The 17,254-nt window shown below is 41.7% G+C and overlaps 1 protein-coding gene across 1 annotated transcript; it reads left to right on the top strand.

Moving 5' to 3' along the window:
* Positions 1–155: 155 nt before the first annotated feature.
* Positions 156–17,254, top strand: LOC135491005 (uncharacterized). Its single transcript, XM_064776622.1, has 4 exons — positions 156–766; positions 13,369–13,554; positions 13,961–14,254; positions 15,931–17,254. The coding sequence occupies exons 1-4, from the start codon at positions 493–495 to the stop codon at positions 16,098–16,100; spliced, it is 924 nt and encodes a 307-aa protein (XP_064632692.1). The 5' UTR covers positions 156–492; the 3' UTR covers positions 16,101–17,254.

A 17,254-nucleotide genomic window follows, 5' to 3' on the forward strand; every position in this document is an offset into this window, starting at 1 on the left:
CGTCCGAAAGAGTCGCCTCTTTCCCGCCCCTCTTTATTGTTAACTGTAGAACCGACCAGGAGCAGTCGCGGCCGCATAATTCGCATTCGCATCGCCTGGGTACAGATCTCGCGCAAAGAGCTGCCGAAGTTGCCACTCAGTGAGATAGGTATCACTATGCAGCCACGTTGCAAGACTGGGTCTTGAAGATATCGGAATTATCTCTCAGGTATCTGAAAACAGATCGTCAGAAGTTAGTTTACCAGTTACTCCACTTGTGACAACATCGCCTGCAACATCTGGTCTGTCGTCTGCTTTTATTCATAGAGTTTAGCTTCTAATGTGAGTTTGTATCAATTCTGTAAAAAGGATAAAAAACGTTTTCATTGAGGGTGTAAACCTTTGCTGCTCTCGTGAAGGGGACGATCGTGAACGGATAACTATTTCATGGATGAAAGACAACAACTCATTGAATTCGGATTTTTTTAGAAGAGGACCGAATAGACGCACGAAATGGAGATTTCACCGATTGTGACCTCTCTTTTTTACGTTTTCGTTTTGCTTTCTTCTGTGATTCTGGAAACTCTGCCATGTCCAGGGAAACATTTCCCGCGAAGTTTGGCGGAACGCGTAGTGTCCAGTGATGTGATTTTCTGGGGTGAGATCGTGTCCAAGATGGTTGACCATCAGCGCAGTGATGGGACGGACGTGGCATATTCGGCCGAGGTCCGGGTCCACTGCGTCCTCAAGGGGCGGGTCAGGTCCAGGATTATCGTGGACGATATCGGTAAGTGAAGTGGTTGTGACCAGATAGTCAATGCGGAGGCGACGGGAACTTGTCGGGAGTCGGTGGACGACGTCCACAACCGACCCTGCCCCAAGACATGAAAGACAAATGGCACGCAATGGTTGGAGGATGTTGCTGTTTATTTTAACACAGATATGGTTTTTCTTCATGTTTTCTTCTTGTTGTTGATTTTGTGTTTCTATTTTAGGCATTATTCATTGGTGGTCTTCATGCACAAACTTCTTACGTTTATCGTATAAGCTTATCAATAGTTGAGATGATTTGTAGGACTGTGAGGCAAAGTTTACGATAACCAGGTCCACCTCAAGAGTTGCCTGGGGGGAGCCCTGCCTCAAGGATACCGGACTACGCTTGCTGGAATGTTAATTAGTTCTTTTTTATGTTAGCTCCATCAGTCTTTCAGGTTACTTGCAAAGGATGCTGCTATGCTGTAATTTGTCCACAATGGGTCATCGACGAGTACGCACACATGGGAAAGTCAGATGCCCTAAAAAAGTGGTCAACGAACGTGATAACTGCAGCTCCACGTGTATTGTTTGTTCATTGTTAAGGATATGATGCTGGTTTTTGCAGTCACCTTTGGTTAATGAACACCACATGTTGAAGCTAAGCTTCGTGTCGTTTGAGGACACGGAGTGCACGGCTGCTGACGAAACCAATCACCCTTCGTTATGCTGATGACCAACACTAAATGCTGAATCATTCGAAAAGTGTGTCAATTGCGCCATTCCTGACTCTTTTTATTGCTGAAATTATGATCTTCATTTCAGTTCAATTACAGAACAAATCAAAACTGACATCTCTGTTTGGAATATTGATGTCTGTGTTGGGCCAACGGGGGCAATGACGGCAGTGTATATAAACTGCCAATGAAAGTCCAATAACCCATCAGAATGACTAAATGTATCTATTTGCAGTTTCTTCACGTTTGAATGGAAAGCTTTTAAAATACCAAACACCTTCGATCATTTTCGCTTACCTTCAGCTGATTCTGTTGAAGACGACTAATCGAAGATGCATTCAAATTGGTCTCAGGTCGTCTGCCGGGGTTTGCATGGATCCCGCATTGGTAGATCTGGCATTTATTCCCGTTAGTGGAGTTAAATTGTGGGCTCATACAAATTTAAGGAGGTTCACCATCTGTTTTCTGGGTCCACTTAGGGTAAAGTTTTAAAAGTTTATTTCTCTTGTGAAAAGAAGCAGGAATATTTTACAGAGAAGTTGCTGAAAGATTCTGCAAGTGCTTAAATGCTGTGTTAGTTTACGGCACATTAGCTTGGTGAATGCCTTTGATTCAAGTCAAATTGGCTGAGCATTTTAGAAGTAAAATAGTTTCTTATTTCCTGAGTATTGGCTTTAGGCTAAAACTACGAAAATATGTACGGCGGAAGTCGAGTGTGAGTATTTAATGAAGAAATAGTCTTCGGACTTTGTATTGCGGACTAAAGCATTAAGAGGGAAGCGCTTTTACCATTGAGATATCAGCCAACATTTTGACAATGACACATCTTATAATTAAACAGAATTCTTGCCAGCCGTTTGGCAATATGTTGTTTCTCATCAGAGCCTTGAATTAAGCCTTCGTTTTCAAACAAACTAAGACTTTGATACCCATCCACTCCAAACGGAGTGAGCCAACTGATACCCAAGAGTTTACAAATATGAGGAACAGATTATTGTGTCGTAAAGGGTAATGCCGCTACCGGGCAATACCGCGCTAATTCACTAAACGCTTCTCCATAAAGATGTCCCTCATCACTCAGATATAAAAAAATAGTTGCGCACCTGTGGCCCATACTCCGCTCAGCAGTGGTGTGAAGCGGTCCTAACCCGTTGTATAGTTTGTTGCTTTTCTTTGCGCAAAAACGCAATTTTTTGTTCTCTGAGTAACAAGAGAGAACATGTGTGGAGAAGGCGTGGTAAAACACGCACAGTCACACTACTTATGATGATGCATTGCCTACAACCATCGCCATAGTATGTTACTCCGTATAGGCTAGTAACCTCTGCAGTGAGGCTTACTGCGTTTGGATTGGAAGGTATCAAAGTATTAGTTTGTTTGAAAATATGAGATCACTGAAGGGTCGGATGAGGAGCAACATATTTGCTGCACGAATGGTATGAGAATTCAGAATATTTCAAGAATGAATTACTTTCTTTTCCACTGAGGTAGCCGCCGCATCCCCCACAATACTGACCATCGGCCAAGAAGCAACTTAGCAATTGAAAATTAGCTCAGTTTCCTGTTCTAGTAGAGGAATATGAGGAACTATTGAGCGAGGCGATGTTTGGCAGACGTCGCCGCGCCTGCAGCGGGAAAACGCTCTCGAGGAAATCAATTCATGAGAAGAACCGACTATAGTTCTGGTTAATATTTACAGCCACAAGTGTTTTTATGTGTTCACATTCAACACTCTATCAAACCTTTTGTAATAAATCAGTTGAGGGAATGTATTCTCACCGACTGATACTGACGCCTCATGAATGGGTCAGAAGCCGAAACGTCAGGTTTCAGAGTACAGCCGCAACTGGGAGTGGCAACCAAGTTTCAGGTGTAAAATTGCAACAGTTGGCGCTTAGCTGTGGCTATGGCATTATCAAACGTTAGCCATTCTAAGCCCACAACCCTGACCAGCAGTTCAGGCCTAACATGATAATCACGGAGGCTGCATCTTGGATGCAAATCATCGTTATTGCCTTGTTATCTCATAAAGATGCTTTCATGAAGCGTTTACCGCGCGTGCTTTGTAATTATTGTATCATTCGGATTCTTTCGTGGTTCCAAAGCTGGCTCCGTTCCATCTCTTCGGCAGCGGGTGAAATGATTAAACAATAATGTGCAAAAGCACGCGAAACATTATAAACATGCTTGCACCTTTTGTACTTCAGTTGACCAAGTTCGTCCGTAAACGTACTTGTGTTCTCGAAATGAAAAATTCTTTATCAACCAAATGGTGTTCAGGAGCACCATCATGATGAGGGGAAGATTTGTAGGCAATGGCCTCATCTAAGTTCTCTGATGAAGTTAAAGAGCTCAGGCGGGACGGCAGGATTTATACCTTTGATGATAACATCTGTCTGCTGGGCGAAGGGAAGGTGAATTAGGGCTAACAGATACCAGAACCACCTCCTGTTTAAACAGAGTAACTCATCATTATCGCAAGAGGGGTTCCAACTCATCTTCAAAATCCTTCATGGACAGTGGGTATGCTTTGGGTGTAGAGGAGGTGGGGTATGTGTGTGAGGTGGTGGGGAGTAACACCAGAAAATTTATGACTGTGTTAATGGCCAAAGAAAAGGTGAACTGCGCCAACACTAACCAGGACCACCTCCTGTTTTTACATTTAACAGAGCAACTCATCATATAAAAGGGACACTTGTCTACCAACACTTGTTCTGATGTCCGCTATTATTAGTACTTTGAGATGGTGAACTCTGATTTATGTTCTACCTAATCGATCAGATGGAATTTCCATTCTGATTCCTATGGCTTGATGGGCGTTTTCTTGGAAAAATCAGTTTATTGCTTAAGGCGGGGTGATCGCTAAAACAGCACAAATAGTACAGACAAAAGGACAGATTTAATCTTGTCACTGTTACTGCTTTGCTTTTTCCCAGCAACAGGGTGGCCCATCCAAAGTTGCCACGAGGCCAGACGCGGCAAACAGCTTTTAAATTTTACCAGCTCTTCTTGCGCTAGCTGGGTTCTTTCACCTCTCTATCTTTCTATGCACTTATATTTTTACGAGCTTATTTGCTTACCAGTTATAATCACACCAACGCTGACCTGAGGGCTGCTCCTTTCATCTGACTTGGTAACCATGATCTTTTTTAACCTTTCTCTATTAGTGTGGCCGTCGTTCTCACACGCCTGGGAAGTAACAGCAGTGGCGCTGATAAAGAACTGACTGTTTGATGTGATTTATCTAAAAAAAACTCTTTTTTTGTGGTGGCAATTTGTTTGTAATTAGCCATATTGTTCAGAAACTAAATGTTTTGATACAAAATTAATAACCCAAGTGATTTTACATGTAATGTTGTCATAACGAAACATTCCTTCCGAAAACTTACAATTAAGTATACAGGTTCTTTTTTGCCGAAGTGTGAAAGTTCCCACGCTCTTCAATCGTCAACAAACTTACTTACAAAAATGATATACATGTACTATATTATACACACACGGAATTTTTCAGCCTTAAACCTGCTTCACGGTACCCGTTTTACTACTTTTACCAGTCACTTTCCTGGCCATTGACCCAATATCTCCAAGCATTGTTTGCAGAGTCATGTCGCGCAAGATCAACAAATTGTTGATTTTGGTTGCGAAGTGAGAAAGAAAGGTGCTACATTCTTCTCGGTATCACACTGTTTACTGAGATATGTTTTCATTTTCTTAAGCCTCACCCGCCAGTGATGGATTTAGCGGCAAACGAGCCGGCCTTTCATGCAGTTACCATGCACAGCATTTCTTTGTGTAAAGGGAAAGAAATGACTTATTGAAAGTTTTCTTAGCTTGATATAACGAGAGAGCGCCAAAATGCGCACATATAGGCTAACGAAGATTCGGGAAAAGTGCCGAAATTTATCCTAATTCAGCTTTGGTATGTGACAATGTGACATGATCATGAAATTCATATTTTGGCCGACGGCGGATGACAGACGGACACAGAAATGCCTAGTGCTTGTGACTTGAAAAAGCAAAGTTTGACCAAATATCTGCTTTACATTGTACGTCAATCCAAATGTCTAGCATCTTGACCACCAAGCTTTTTGCATCTTATCAAGGCCATTGCCTACAAACATAAAGTTGACATAAAGACATAAAGTTGGCTCAACAATAAGGCGAGTCCTCCTTGGCAATTTTGATCATTAATGGCGGCCATCTTTGAGGTGGTGGGCGTGGTGGCCATCTTGCGTCAAGGTACCTTTCATGTATTTTCGGCATACAGATTCAAACGTGCTTGTTACGCTGGGGACTGGGTTTCTCAACGTTTCTGTGCAAGCCAGAGCAACCCACTTTGTTAGCACATTTCTCTTCATCATTCTGCAAGTTGGCTCCCAAAGAAAACAAGTTTGCTCATTAGCTTATCGTTTGTTCACAGAGTCATTAGCCCACCTACCATGAGTGTACGTTATCTTTCCAACAATTTAGTCTGGGCAGTACACTACTTTGGGAGGCAATGATGAATGTTATTGCCTACCACCTTCTGGTCTCTTTTTCCTTTTTCTTACACGAATGGAACAATAATTTACACATATCATACAATGTGTAGACATTATTTATAAATAGACTTGATATATCAGCGCATACCTTCTATAATCTAAACCCTGTCTTGGTGACGATGCCGTCTTTATTCGTCCTGCATGATCACCTATAAAAGCGCATGGTCTTTGATGCATATTCCGGGTGGCTAGAACTCCTCCCTCGAGCTTTAACTTTGGGCATTTTGTCTGGATGTGGTTGGCTCGGAGTTGAAGGCGGAAAGGTCGTTCTCTCCAGTTCCAAACATGTGGTGCAGATGGTAGCCACAGTCATCAGTTGGTTAAGTTTTTCAGAAAAATTTCCTTGATTACTAAATAGCTTTGGTCCAAAAAATGTAGTTTAGTGATCCATCTTACCAGTATCTTCCCAGTTTCCGGCGTATCCTTAAATCTCATCAGTCACTACAGATCCGGTCAACAGGTGCACCGAGATTATATGGATTTAATGCTGGCGAAAAAGGCTGAAGTTGTATCTTTCTGATGCTAACCAGAGATGATCTGTTGCAGGAAGCTAATACAGCTCCCAGTCATGGTGTGTTACATTGTGTTGCATTTTCCAGTTAACAAGAAAAAAGGTTTAGGTCTAGCATAGCTAGTGGTATTGCTAATGAGGTTAGGTATGCTCTGAAGTAAATTAGTAAGACAATGGTTATTTCGTGAGAATATTATAGCAATCCTCGTTTACCAGTGGTTTTGTACTCCGCTCTCGATGATTTTAATGACGTACATGTGGGAGTGAAGGAAACAACTGAATCTCAGGACACTATTATTTCTAGTATAAGGTATTTGTAGCATCCTAAAGCTAACGAGAGCAGTGTAGTGAAAGAGAAAGCTAATACCATGCTTGCCAACGCATGTTACATGTATTGTATTCTTCTTACCTTCGGGCAAAAACAGCGTTCTTTCTAATGATATAATGAAGGTACAGAGAATAAGAATGTATAGTGAACCAAGCTAAAGATTAGTATGCCAAGGCGATTTCAGTAGGCCCTGTGCTGTAAGCTCGAAAAGAAGAAAATAACAGACAGTTCTACTTTGCTGAAGTACATGAACATTTTTCGTTAGCATCATTTTCGAAATGGAAAAGATGGCACTTGATCATATTCTTGCATGCGGTAGCATCCTCAATTGAGCTATGATATTTAAAGGGGAGTACTCCGCTCCCGGAGTCCCTCCCTGATGGAGGTGGAGACCACTGCACTGTAATGCCATGACCTTTGCCAGGGAGTAATAACTCAGCCCCTTGAAACTCTCAAACTGTTTCCATAGCTTATAAATATTTATACAACCGAGATTGTATCTTAAGATGTTTAATACAGTTTAGACCGGGTTGTCATCGGTACTACCCGGTTTCAGGCCAAAGGTTTTGACATTGTTTACCCAGGTTATACTTGGTCATATATTCTCATTAAAAGGCGGCAAGAGGTTCAAAAGCAAAGCGGGTACGAAATACTTGACGATATTTTGTCAAGGCCAGAATGTATCCAAAAAAATGGATGTCAATTGACAAACACTTCTATATCGTAGTCTATACCGACGTTTTAAAAACAAGACCTTCTAGCAACAGACCGCAAATATCAAGGAAGGGCCATAACTTCGGCAGAAACAATTTATATTACGGCAATTTACAATTTACAAATACAATACAAGATTTATGTTTTTACTACCCTATAGTTTAAATATCTATTTGACGACAATGACAATGGGGCATCCGATAATTTGCATCACCAATACTATAAAACACGAGTACATAACTGATATTGCCAATTCACTTCATAATCATCATTTTATGGCATAATGACCGCATATTTCAGCTAGTCCAAAGTATAGGTGTGTACACAATTTCACTGAACGACCTCTTTTAGTCTCGTAATTAGTGAAAAAATAGCTAGTAAATATATTTTGACCAATTAGTGTTCAATACGAATCTGATTGTCTGTTGCTAGATTGATTGGCATTTTGCTAATTATGATGATATTAGAACAACGAGCCGTTTAACGTAGAAAAGAAGATTAATATGATGCCTGTTTATATCACTGAATGTTTTATGAGTCAATCATAACGGGTGACGTCGCTCTAAAGATGATGTAGTTTTGCAGCTCATATACTTCGTCTGCGAGCGTTATCCAAGGTCATAGTTCATATGGCCTTGAAGGTCAGATCATGAAGATTTTTGGACTTCAGTCAGAAAGTGATGCACAACGATATGGATCATGCACTCAGGCTCTCGACCCCATGGACCCCCATCTGTTTTAGCGCCATCACTTTCCAATGGTTTCGACTCAAGAAGATGAACTACTTTTTCTTGAAACATCAGTGTCAGCCATCAGGCAAAGCAGATGGACCGTGTTCTTGAGTTGCGTATGGTGTTTGGCGCCAGACTGCCAATGGTTGTGTACGGCTATTGGCGAAGATATAACACATTGAAGTGTAAGATAGCCTGCAGGATGAGAATCAGAACCAAGACAAGAAAATAAAGCATCGACCGAGAAATTTCGTGACGCCTCCAAATCAATTTGGTAAAACAAATTCACCTGCTAAAACTTGATGTGCAATGGTTTAACAACAAGATCAATCCCTCTAACATGTCTGGCGTTCTTGACTTCAAGGGCGCACAATCTCACCAAGAAATTCAACTTGAACTTGACTAATAGACATGTTAGTTGATGTACTGTATAGATGCAAAATGTACACATGGGTTGCCAGTCTGCTTATGCTAACCTGGAATTGACTCATGGCCACTTCTTGTTGCACCCTACACTGGTTTTCACCGCTAATTGGTAACTAAAAACTCCTCCTGTTTTCACTAGGTTTCGCAACGAAGATGCACAGGAAAGAAACCACAAACGAATCCTCTACAAGGTTTGAACGCTGACCCGCCGCTGAGGACCCAAAAGTTACCGCACAACGCATCCATGTTCGAGCAACCGAAGTGCTGTCCCCGCCCCCTGTAATGGTGACTCGTATTATGTATGTGATTCTTGAGGCCACCACAGCTTCGAACCAAGCCTTAAATGCCACAAGAGCAACCTCTTCAAGAGGAGGTATCAAAGTTCTAAATTTACTGCTAAAACCGAGAGAAAACACCTGTACAATATTTTGATAAGTGAATCCCGATTGGTGTATTTTTTGTCTCTCCGACTCAGTTCATTCAGATTCCGTAAAATTGATGGCACGTTGCCCCAGGTTTATCCATTTGGTTCCTAAAGCAATTGCCTCGTATCAAAAACTTAGCAGAAGGATTTGAGGAAACTGATGGTTACCTATAGCTATACCGCTGGGTCGCCCTCATCGTAGATTTGATCAACAAGATGTCTGAATTCCGTGAAAATCACGGTCATGCGTTTAGCCTTCACTCCCGACTTGGAATTGCGAATAAAGTGATCGCTAAGCGACATCGATGACAACGATTGTTGGCATAAATGATCTTTGAAAGGAATAGAAAAGGTTTGACCTCGTAACAGAAAACGATGACCTTTCTGGCGTTGAAGCCATGCCCATCTACCCACCAAATTGACGAATTCCATTCAGAAATATGGGTTCAATGATTCAAGTGTACAATGTAATCTCGGTACCGGTACCGGATTCTCTGTCATTGTCTTTGCCAAGCACATGGTTACCATGGCTTCTGCGAGACAGAAGTCTTGGTTGTGAACGACAAGTTGTAACAATGGTTTGCTGTTACTCAAAACCCGTCTCACGAGCGAAACACAAAACCAACAACTCTCTATTTTTTCTGAAAAATACTGGTACCTCCTGCGTGGGCTGCATGATTAGAGGTGGATCGGGTCTCTTTTTTCCTTGAGAATTCTGTACAAAGAGATGCAAGTGTTATACCTGGCCTCCACAATGCTGCTTTCCTGGCAATAGTAAGCGCTTCGTCTTTCAGGTTTCATTGATGCAAAAATGTATTTCCAAATAAAAACTTGATGCACAATTGCAAATTCTTGTGGATTATGGAACATAGAATCAAAGGAACATCGTGCTGAGATAGGTTGCAAGAATGGTGCATACACCGACAAAGAGAACGCTGTTTAAAAACCGCGTTGCTTCCATAAAAGATAATGATACGAGTGAAATGCCTGTTCGGTCCTATGCATACGTGTCGAGCTCAACATTTAGCTAACTTGAAAAAAGATTTGTGTAAAAATACCTGAAACAAATGCAAAAAATACCAACGTTCTGACAAAGAAGATTTAGACCTCCGGAGTTACTGGAAACCACGTTGATACAGTGAGCCTGTTTACCATTGTGTTAGTTCAGAAAGCAAAAACAAGGCGACTTGGCTGTGGGATGGGCGAAGAATAACTGGCCTCAGCGGACCCCTTGAGAGAGGACCCACGCAGTGGGCTTCTCAGTGCTTGTTTCTCCGTTTACTTAGGCTTTTCTTTCCTGATCCCAGTTGGAGTTTGTTTGTACGCCATAAAATCGGTAGAATTCTCTGTGGTCGATCCCATGTAAGCTGATGTTAAACCACTTGCTCTCATTCTTGAAAACTTCTTCAGTGGTTGTTATGAAAAATTGATTGCGAAGAGCACTTACTCAGAAAAACATGATGGGATGCTCGACGGTTTAATGGAAATTGCAGAATCGTTTTTATGTCCGTGGTTATTCAAAAGCCTACAGATGAGGAGAGCTCAATAGAAGACTAAAGCCCAGAAACGATCATGCCGACACGACCGTTGAGGCAATAGCATTGTTGATTTGTCTAAATGAGCAACTATGCCCACTGAAGCTAAGATAGGTTGAACAAAATTGGTGTTTGGTCAGTAGCTTCTGCATGTAGTATCATTGAATTCGATTGATGCATCAAGCGGTTGGCCTGTCCAGTCTATCTGAAGCGTGGAGTGACCACACGTCACTCATTAAATGCATGTTTCACTAATACGTCTGAGGTTATGATTACAAATTGGCCAGCATAGAACAAGTACCTTTTTCGCTGCATCAGGTACAACAGGGCTTCAGGGTCGTAGAAAGGTTAAGTTAGCATTAAGTGCCAACTACGCAAACTAGACTTATCAGTAAATGAGAGAGATAACTAAGATATCATTTGGCCGAAGTTACACTAGCAATTGTTGTAATTATTGGCGGTCAGCCATGGAGGTGCGAAACATCTCTGCTTGGAATCAGAAGTGTAAACTATAACAGCACGAGCCCTAGGGCAATAAAGATAATGGCTAATGATGGTCAGTACACAATTTGTATACAAAATGTACTTGCTCCTGTTTACTGTGTGCGTGCATTTCATCTTAGATTTGGACTTTTAGTGACCCGCTGTATCTCTTTTAATTTTCTTGAGGTTGCATGGCGCCAGGAGGAATGGGTTCAAATACATAACTGGCACGAATAAATTAACCATGGTATGAGAAATGAAACACACTTTGTTCTTCACCTAGTCTATGAGCAGGAGAATTTCATTAATTACGAACTGATTTAGCGAGAAGAGGGGACGAACAAAATAACATGCGGCATGTACTACCACTTGCAATTAGAGGTTGGCTGTTGATTTCCTTGGACAGGAATTCAAAATTGGGACTTGAAATCCGTGCTGCTAAAGAACAAATAAGATGCTACTCAAGTTAACAAATCGGGTACAGGTGCAATTCACTTGTCGCACCACCGACAGCTGTTCAAGATAATTTCAATCAGCACCTATTGCTTACATTGGTCAGGTCCACCATGACTTCTGAGGAAAGTATCAGTTGAGTTGATTACCTTTGCGGGAAGTCCGCGTCTTTACCTGAAACAGTTTGTGGATTTGAGGAATGACAAGCGATAAAGAACCAGACGATCTAAGAACCTAATGGATGTTCGGAACTGTTAGAAATGAAATCTACCATCAGACATTTTTGGGGCTCATTGTGGTCTTACCAGCATTTCCTTAAACTATCCCCAATCACTATCCATCAGCCGAACCCCATTTTTTTACCAATACAGGCGCTTTAAAATGTTAAAAAGCATCAAAATGAGAATGAGAACCGAAAGGTTCTGGTCATTTCCGACAGATTTTGCCCTTTTCGAGGATAGACTATCTAATTTCGTGAGAAAACAAATCTAGAACGGGCAAGAAGTCATGTTTTTCTTTTCACGTATTGAAAATTGTTACTTCTTTCCCTCCATCCACATCCTCGATTGGTAACCATCACCCGAGAAGTAAACAAACCGATCATTATCGTCTGAAACACTAGCCTTGATAGCGACAGCAGTTTACATGATAGAGTTTTGATAGGGCAGATGATACCCTTTACAAACATAAGCGAAGTCAAGCAAAAACTTTGACAAATACAAAAACCTTTACATTTCAATCTAGAATGTTCCGGTTGTCTGGTGCTTTCTTAGCATATTTTGTAAACATCTCCTAAAACAACGTTTCTTTATCTTTCCATCTACTCAGTAAGTTTCTCCTATAACGCCTCACCACTCTATTTTGTGTCGCAAGATATAACTAAATAGGCATTTTCGTTCACTCTTGTGTTGCTAAATGGAAAGCGGTAAACTTGTCCGTATCTTTATTGATATTCGCTATCCTTCAATAATCGGTTGAGAACAGCAACAGTTTGATATCTGAATGTGAGCAATATCTCTACCTAGCAGAGATTATCACCTGCATCCGTGTCCGATTACTGCTGCAGAGGATGGGAAAGATGCCTCAGAGAAACAACACACTTCGGAGATCAGGTGCATGCAGAACAAGCCAAATTAATATGTCGTAAAACACCAATAAATAAATTGAAGTTTGAAATGTCGTATGATATAGAATATCACTGGGCCAATAGATTTATGCGCTTCTAATCTCTGACGCATCCCTGAATCATCCTCGCGGTGCAAGGTATGTCGTCGGACTTTGCGTGGAAATTGTACCTGAATCGTACAACTTTGCGGGGGGCCCCCTGGACTTTAGACTGCTACACCGGCATTTTGAAAGGAATTGTACGTTGTGAAAGCAGTGGCATATGTGATTTATACAAAAGGCCCACGCAACTTGTAAACAGTTGCAGAATGAAAATGACGAATAATCTTTTAAAGCGGTTACCAAAGAGACGCTTGAACGAAATTCCCATTTGGCGTTCGTAGAATAATGATAAAGGATCACGTCTATCAGCCTAATGCATATTATATGCGGATACTTTAAAAGTGTTTTCTCACAATACTTCACCGTTCATGTTACTGCTGGGAAAAATAAAACTTTGAAGCGTTTTTAGTTTGTATTCAGCTGAAAGGGGGCCGTGGAAGCAGACAAAAAGGCAGAATTTGTATTTTATTTCTAGCAGCTTTTGTTGATTATTAGTACAAAATAGTTGTCATCTTCTATCTTTTAGGTAAGGTATCAGGCAAATGCAAAGCGATAGACTTCATAGAGAATGAACAGTACATCATGCTGCTGAGGGTGGACCGCCAGGGGCGCTACGTGCCAACATTCGACCAGGAGATGTACTCGCAGGGTGAGCTGGACAGAATATATGGTTACTGTGGTATCAATATCTCACAGCCTGCAGAAGAAGCAGGTAAGATTTTTTTGCTTTTTTGTATTTCAGCAGTCAGCGGCAGCGCTGTAAACCCACGCAACGTTTTCGGGGAACAGCAACCATGTCGACATTCTTCTCATCTGCTAGTGCCAGGCACGCGGCAACGTAAAAGCCAACATTTTGCATCCTTATTTTTCGAATTATGTGAAGGATACCAATAGCAGGCATAACAACTTTTCTGAGACAATTCTGAAGTTTTTAGAACGAATACTGTCAAATCATACATGTTTTTACATGTTTAAATGTTTATATAATGGTAATGAACACAAATCGTTCTTTTGACACTTTTTGTTTCACCTTTAAACTTGTCACACATCTGTGCAATTTGATCATCTCAAGTTCGCTCCGACGGCTTTTAAACGTACGTTACCATCATGATTTTCAGAAAAAGAATCCTCATACGTTGATTGTCCCAATATACCAAGCAGACGAGTAATCAACAAAAAAGAAGCAAACCGGTGCACGCCTGTAGACCGGGTCCAGCGTTGGGAACACTCAGGACCGCAGCCACAACCGCGGGTGACCATCATCCCCGTCATCAACGCCCGCACCAGGGAGTTGGAGCGGCCTACTCGGCGGCCAGGGAGGAGGAGGAAGGGCAAAGGCAGGGACCAGCAGGATGATGATATGGACGTGGGGAGGCAGGATAGGGAGCAGGCTGGAACTCCGGCAGATTCAAGTAAGTATCCATGACATGACTGGAGGCTGCAGTTTGGTAGAGCTATAGCTTAGCGATGGGACTGACTAAGTGATTGGAACAACCTGTTATCCACAAAGGTGGTCCAAAAAAGGGTTCATGAATCTGAACAAGTTGCATACTAAAATTTGTATTTTTCAAGAAAATGTCCTTTTTGCGCGGGGGGGGGGCAGACGACCAAGTTGAACCCATGAGAGGTCCAATCGTCTTGAATATAGCCGGTAGGCCTATAGCAAGGTGGATGCTGGAACATTCTGTGCAGTGAAGGTAAGAACAAAGAAGGAGCATGTTTATCAAGGTTTCTTCTCTGCCAATCCATCCAACCACCTGCACCTGGGTTTGAGATACTCTGGGTATCTTAAGATGCAGTCTAGTCGGATCCGTCAAGTTATCTTCCTCGAGAGGGTTCCCCCAGCTATCTAGAGTTATGAAGTATCAAGAGGAATGTTGAAACACCGTGTGGGCACATTTTAAATAGATGCACTGTTAAAAGGATGGACACGTTGGAACCTGGCTCACAGGTCTTTTACATGCACATGTTTCCATTTCGATGCATATAGTCGTTCTCAGCAAAAAGGCTCAGCGGGTGAGCGGAGTACCAGGCATTTGTAAAGCCATAGATAAGCATAGCCCCGAGGAGAGTACAAAATTTGATGTCGCTTTTCCATTCGCAAGTTGGAAACCGTTTACCAAACAAGATCTTGAGATCTTATACTTTACTCCCACTTTTACTGAAGCAAAAAAACTCTCTGAAGATGAAATGCAATCAAGCAAAAAGATGAGCACCACTTCGCATCCAAGCGATGTTTACTCAATGAGAATTGAAGGCGTGGAACCAAATGATGTTTACTTTTCGTCATGTTTACCTGTTGAGTAAATCCATTGAAAAAAGTATGTTTCTTTACCAAAATTAAACACCTGTTCCAGGAGGTGGATCAAAAACTTGGAACCAAGTGAGAAAACGAAACGGAGACCAGTATTTTTGAATTTGCTCAGGAATTGTATCTTTTTGTTGCCTTGTTTTAGCTTCCACTGATTCTTTCAAAATGTTCTTTTTGATTGGGTAGCTTCTTGTGTGGCATCAAGTAATCTTCCAGAAGAGCCACAGAAAAAGTTAATGCTGGATGTGAACAACAGGCATACCGGCATACACTCTCCCCTTGCTTTGGCTCATTTCTAATCACAACCTGTCGTTTATCGCAACAGAAATTTTGAGCACTGAGCGCGTGTCGGGGAAAGTCAACAATTGCTTTAGCATGTTCTTTGGTGCTGGGTATGGGAGATGCTGGTAACACCGCCACCCCATCTTAATTTGGGCTGGTCTCCGCGGGTCACTTCGCATACCCTCCCTCCAAATGGCGGTTCGGGCCGGCTGAATGACTTATAAAACCCTTCATAAGTAGTTCATAAGAAGTTCGTTGGTCAAGATGCATATCCAAGCAATGAATCTCACAACATTCTGCATTAGTAATCGACCTCGTTCAAGGGAATATTGAACAAGATTTTCGTGCTTGCTTTTCGGGCAGAAAAAAAGACGTTGGAAACTTAGTTGAGAGATTATTTGTGATACAAATTATCTTTTTGCGCTTTAAACCCATCCTGCTGATACATTTATTAAAGATAACACTAACAGGTGGCTGTTTATTCATATGTTTCAGGTAAAGCAACTGGCAAGCGGCGATACCCCGTGTACCCCACTCAGAGTGTGGTCGCAATCATCTACGAAAGGCGGGAACCCAGGAGCCACGCATCAACAATCTCGCCGCAGATGATAACAAATTTATTGACAATTTCTTCGTTAGTTTTGTTTTATTTGAGAGGATTTTGAAAGATATGATCAATGACAATTTAAATAAATTAGTCATCTATCAAATCCCGGATCGGCAGACGACACGACCAACCGGCATTTTGGCGGCCATCTTGCTTGTCGTCTGCTCTTGCGAGTCAGAAACGCGAAAGGGCCTTAACAAAAATGCCATTAGCAAATTAACAGAGGATTGTGGTAAAGCAAATATTTCTTTTCATTCTTGACAATTGCCATGGATTGATGCAGTGATTCTGCTGCAAATGAATAAAGGCAAAAAGTGATTTCTGTCTTAGGTTTCGGGAGTCATTTTTACGGCATTGCCCTGGAGTTCGCGGGCGACTGTGAAGTGCCTCAGTGAAAACCACGTGGAAACTCGTGAACGGACTGGGCTTCGCTGCGTCTGCGCCATGCAATTCGACGGACTTGAGATGGGGATTCGATGAAATTGCAGTCATTCTTTTCGTAGCTACTTGTCTTACGGGATTATAGTTTGTTAGCAGCAGTAATGCTGATGCTTATGTAGCTATTCATTCGCAAATGCAGTCCCTTGGACGACTGGTGGTGACAAGAAATACCAGGACCGACCACACCCTATTGCGGGAAAGTCGCACTTTCAGGAATGAAAACGCGATTTGCGCAGTGCAAATGTTTCATTTTGTTACAGATATTCTGTGTAAACATTTAAAATCTATATACCTGTATCAAAGCTTGAGATAGTCTATTGTAAATATACAAGCCTACACAATGTAAATATGTTTGACGGTAGGGCTTAGATTTCACAATAAATGTCAGTATTTCATCCATCAACACATTCTAGGTTTTGGCCAGATCAAAGGAACTCCTTCAAGGCTGCGGACTTGGCCACTTCCTGAAACAAGAACTTAGCTTTTTGGTTAGATATAGATATTTATCTATCATAGCTTAGAGCAACAAACTCGCAGAGAGCAGTTGAATTCAAGGAGGTCAGAGACCTGAAGGTTATTTGGAGGGGATGTATTTCACCATCCATAAACAAGAAACAAGAAATTAGCTTTTGGCAATATATTGATCTCTTATAAACAGAGCAGATAAATTCAAAGGAAAAAGAAAATATAGGCAAGGTTGTAGGGGGTTGGTGGGTGGGGTTACGTTCTAGTCTGTATATAGGAGGAATCAAAATAAAGTCTTTCTACTTA

This window comes from Lineus longissimus, chromosome 7 (assembly GCF_910592395.1).
Source record: "Lineus longissimus chromosome 7, tnLinLong1.2, whole genome shotgun sequence".
In the NCBI taxonomy this organism is placed as follows: Eukaryota; Metazoa; Nemertea; class Pilidiophora; order Heteronemertea; family Lineidae; genus Lineus; species Lineus longissimus.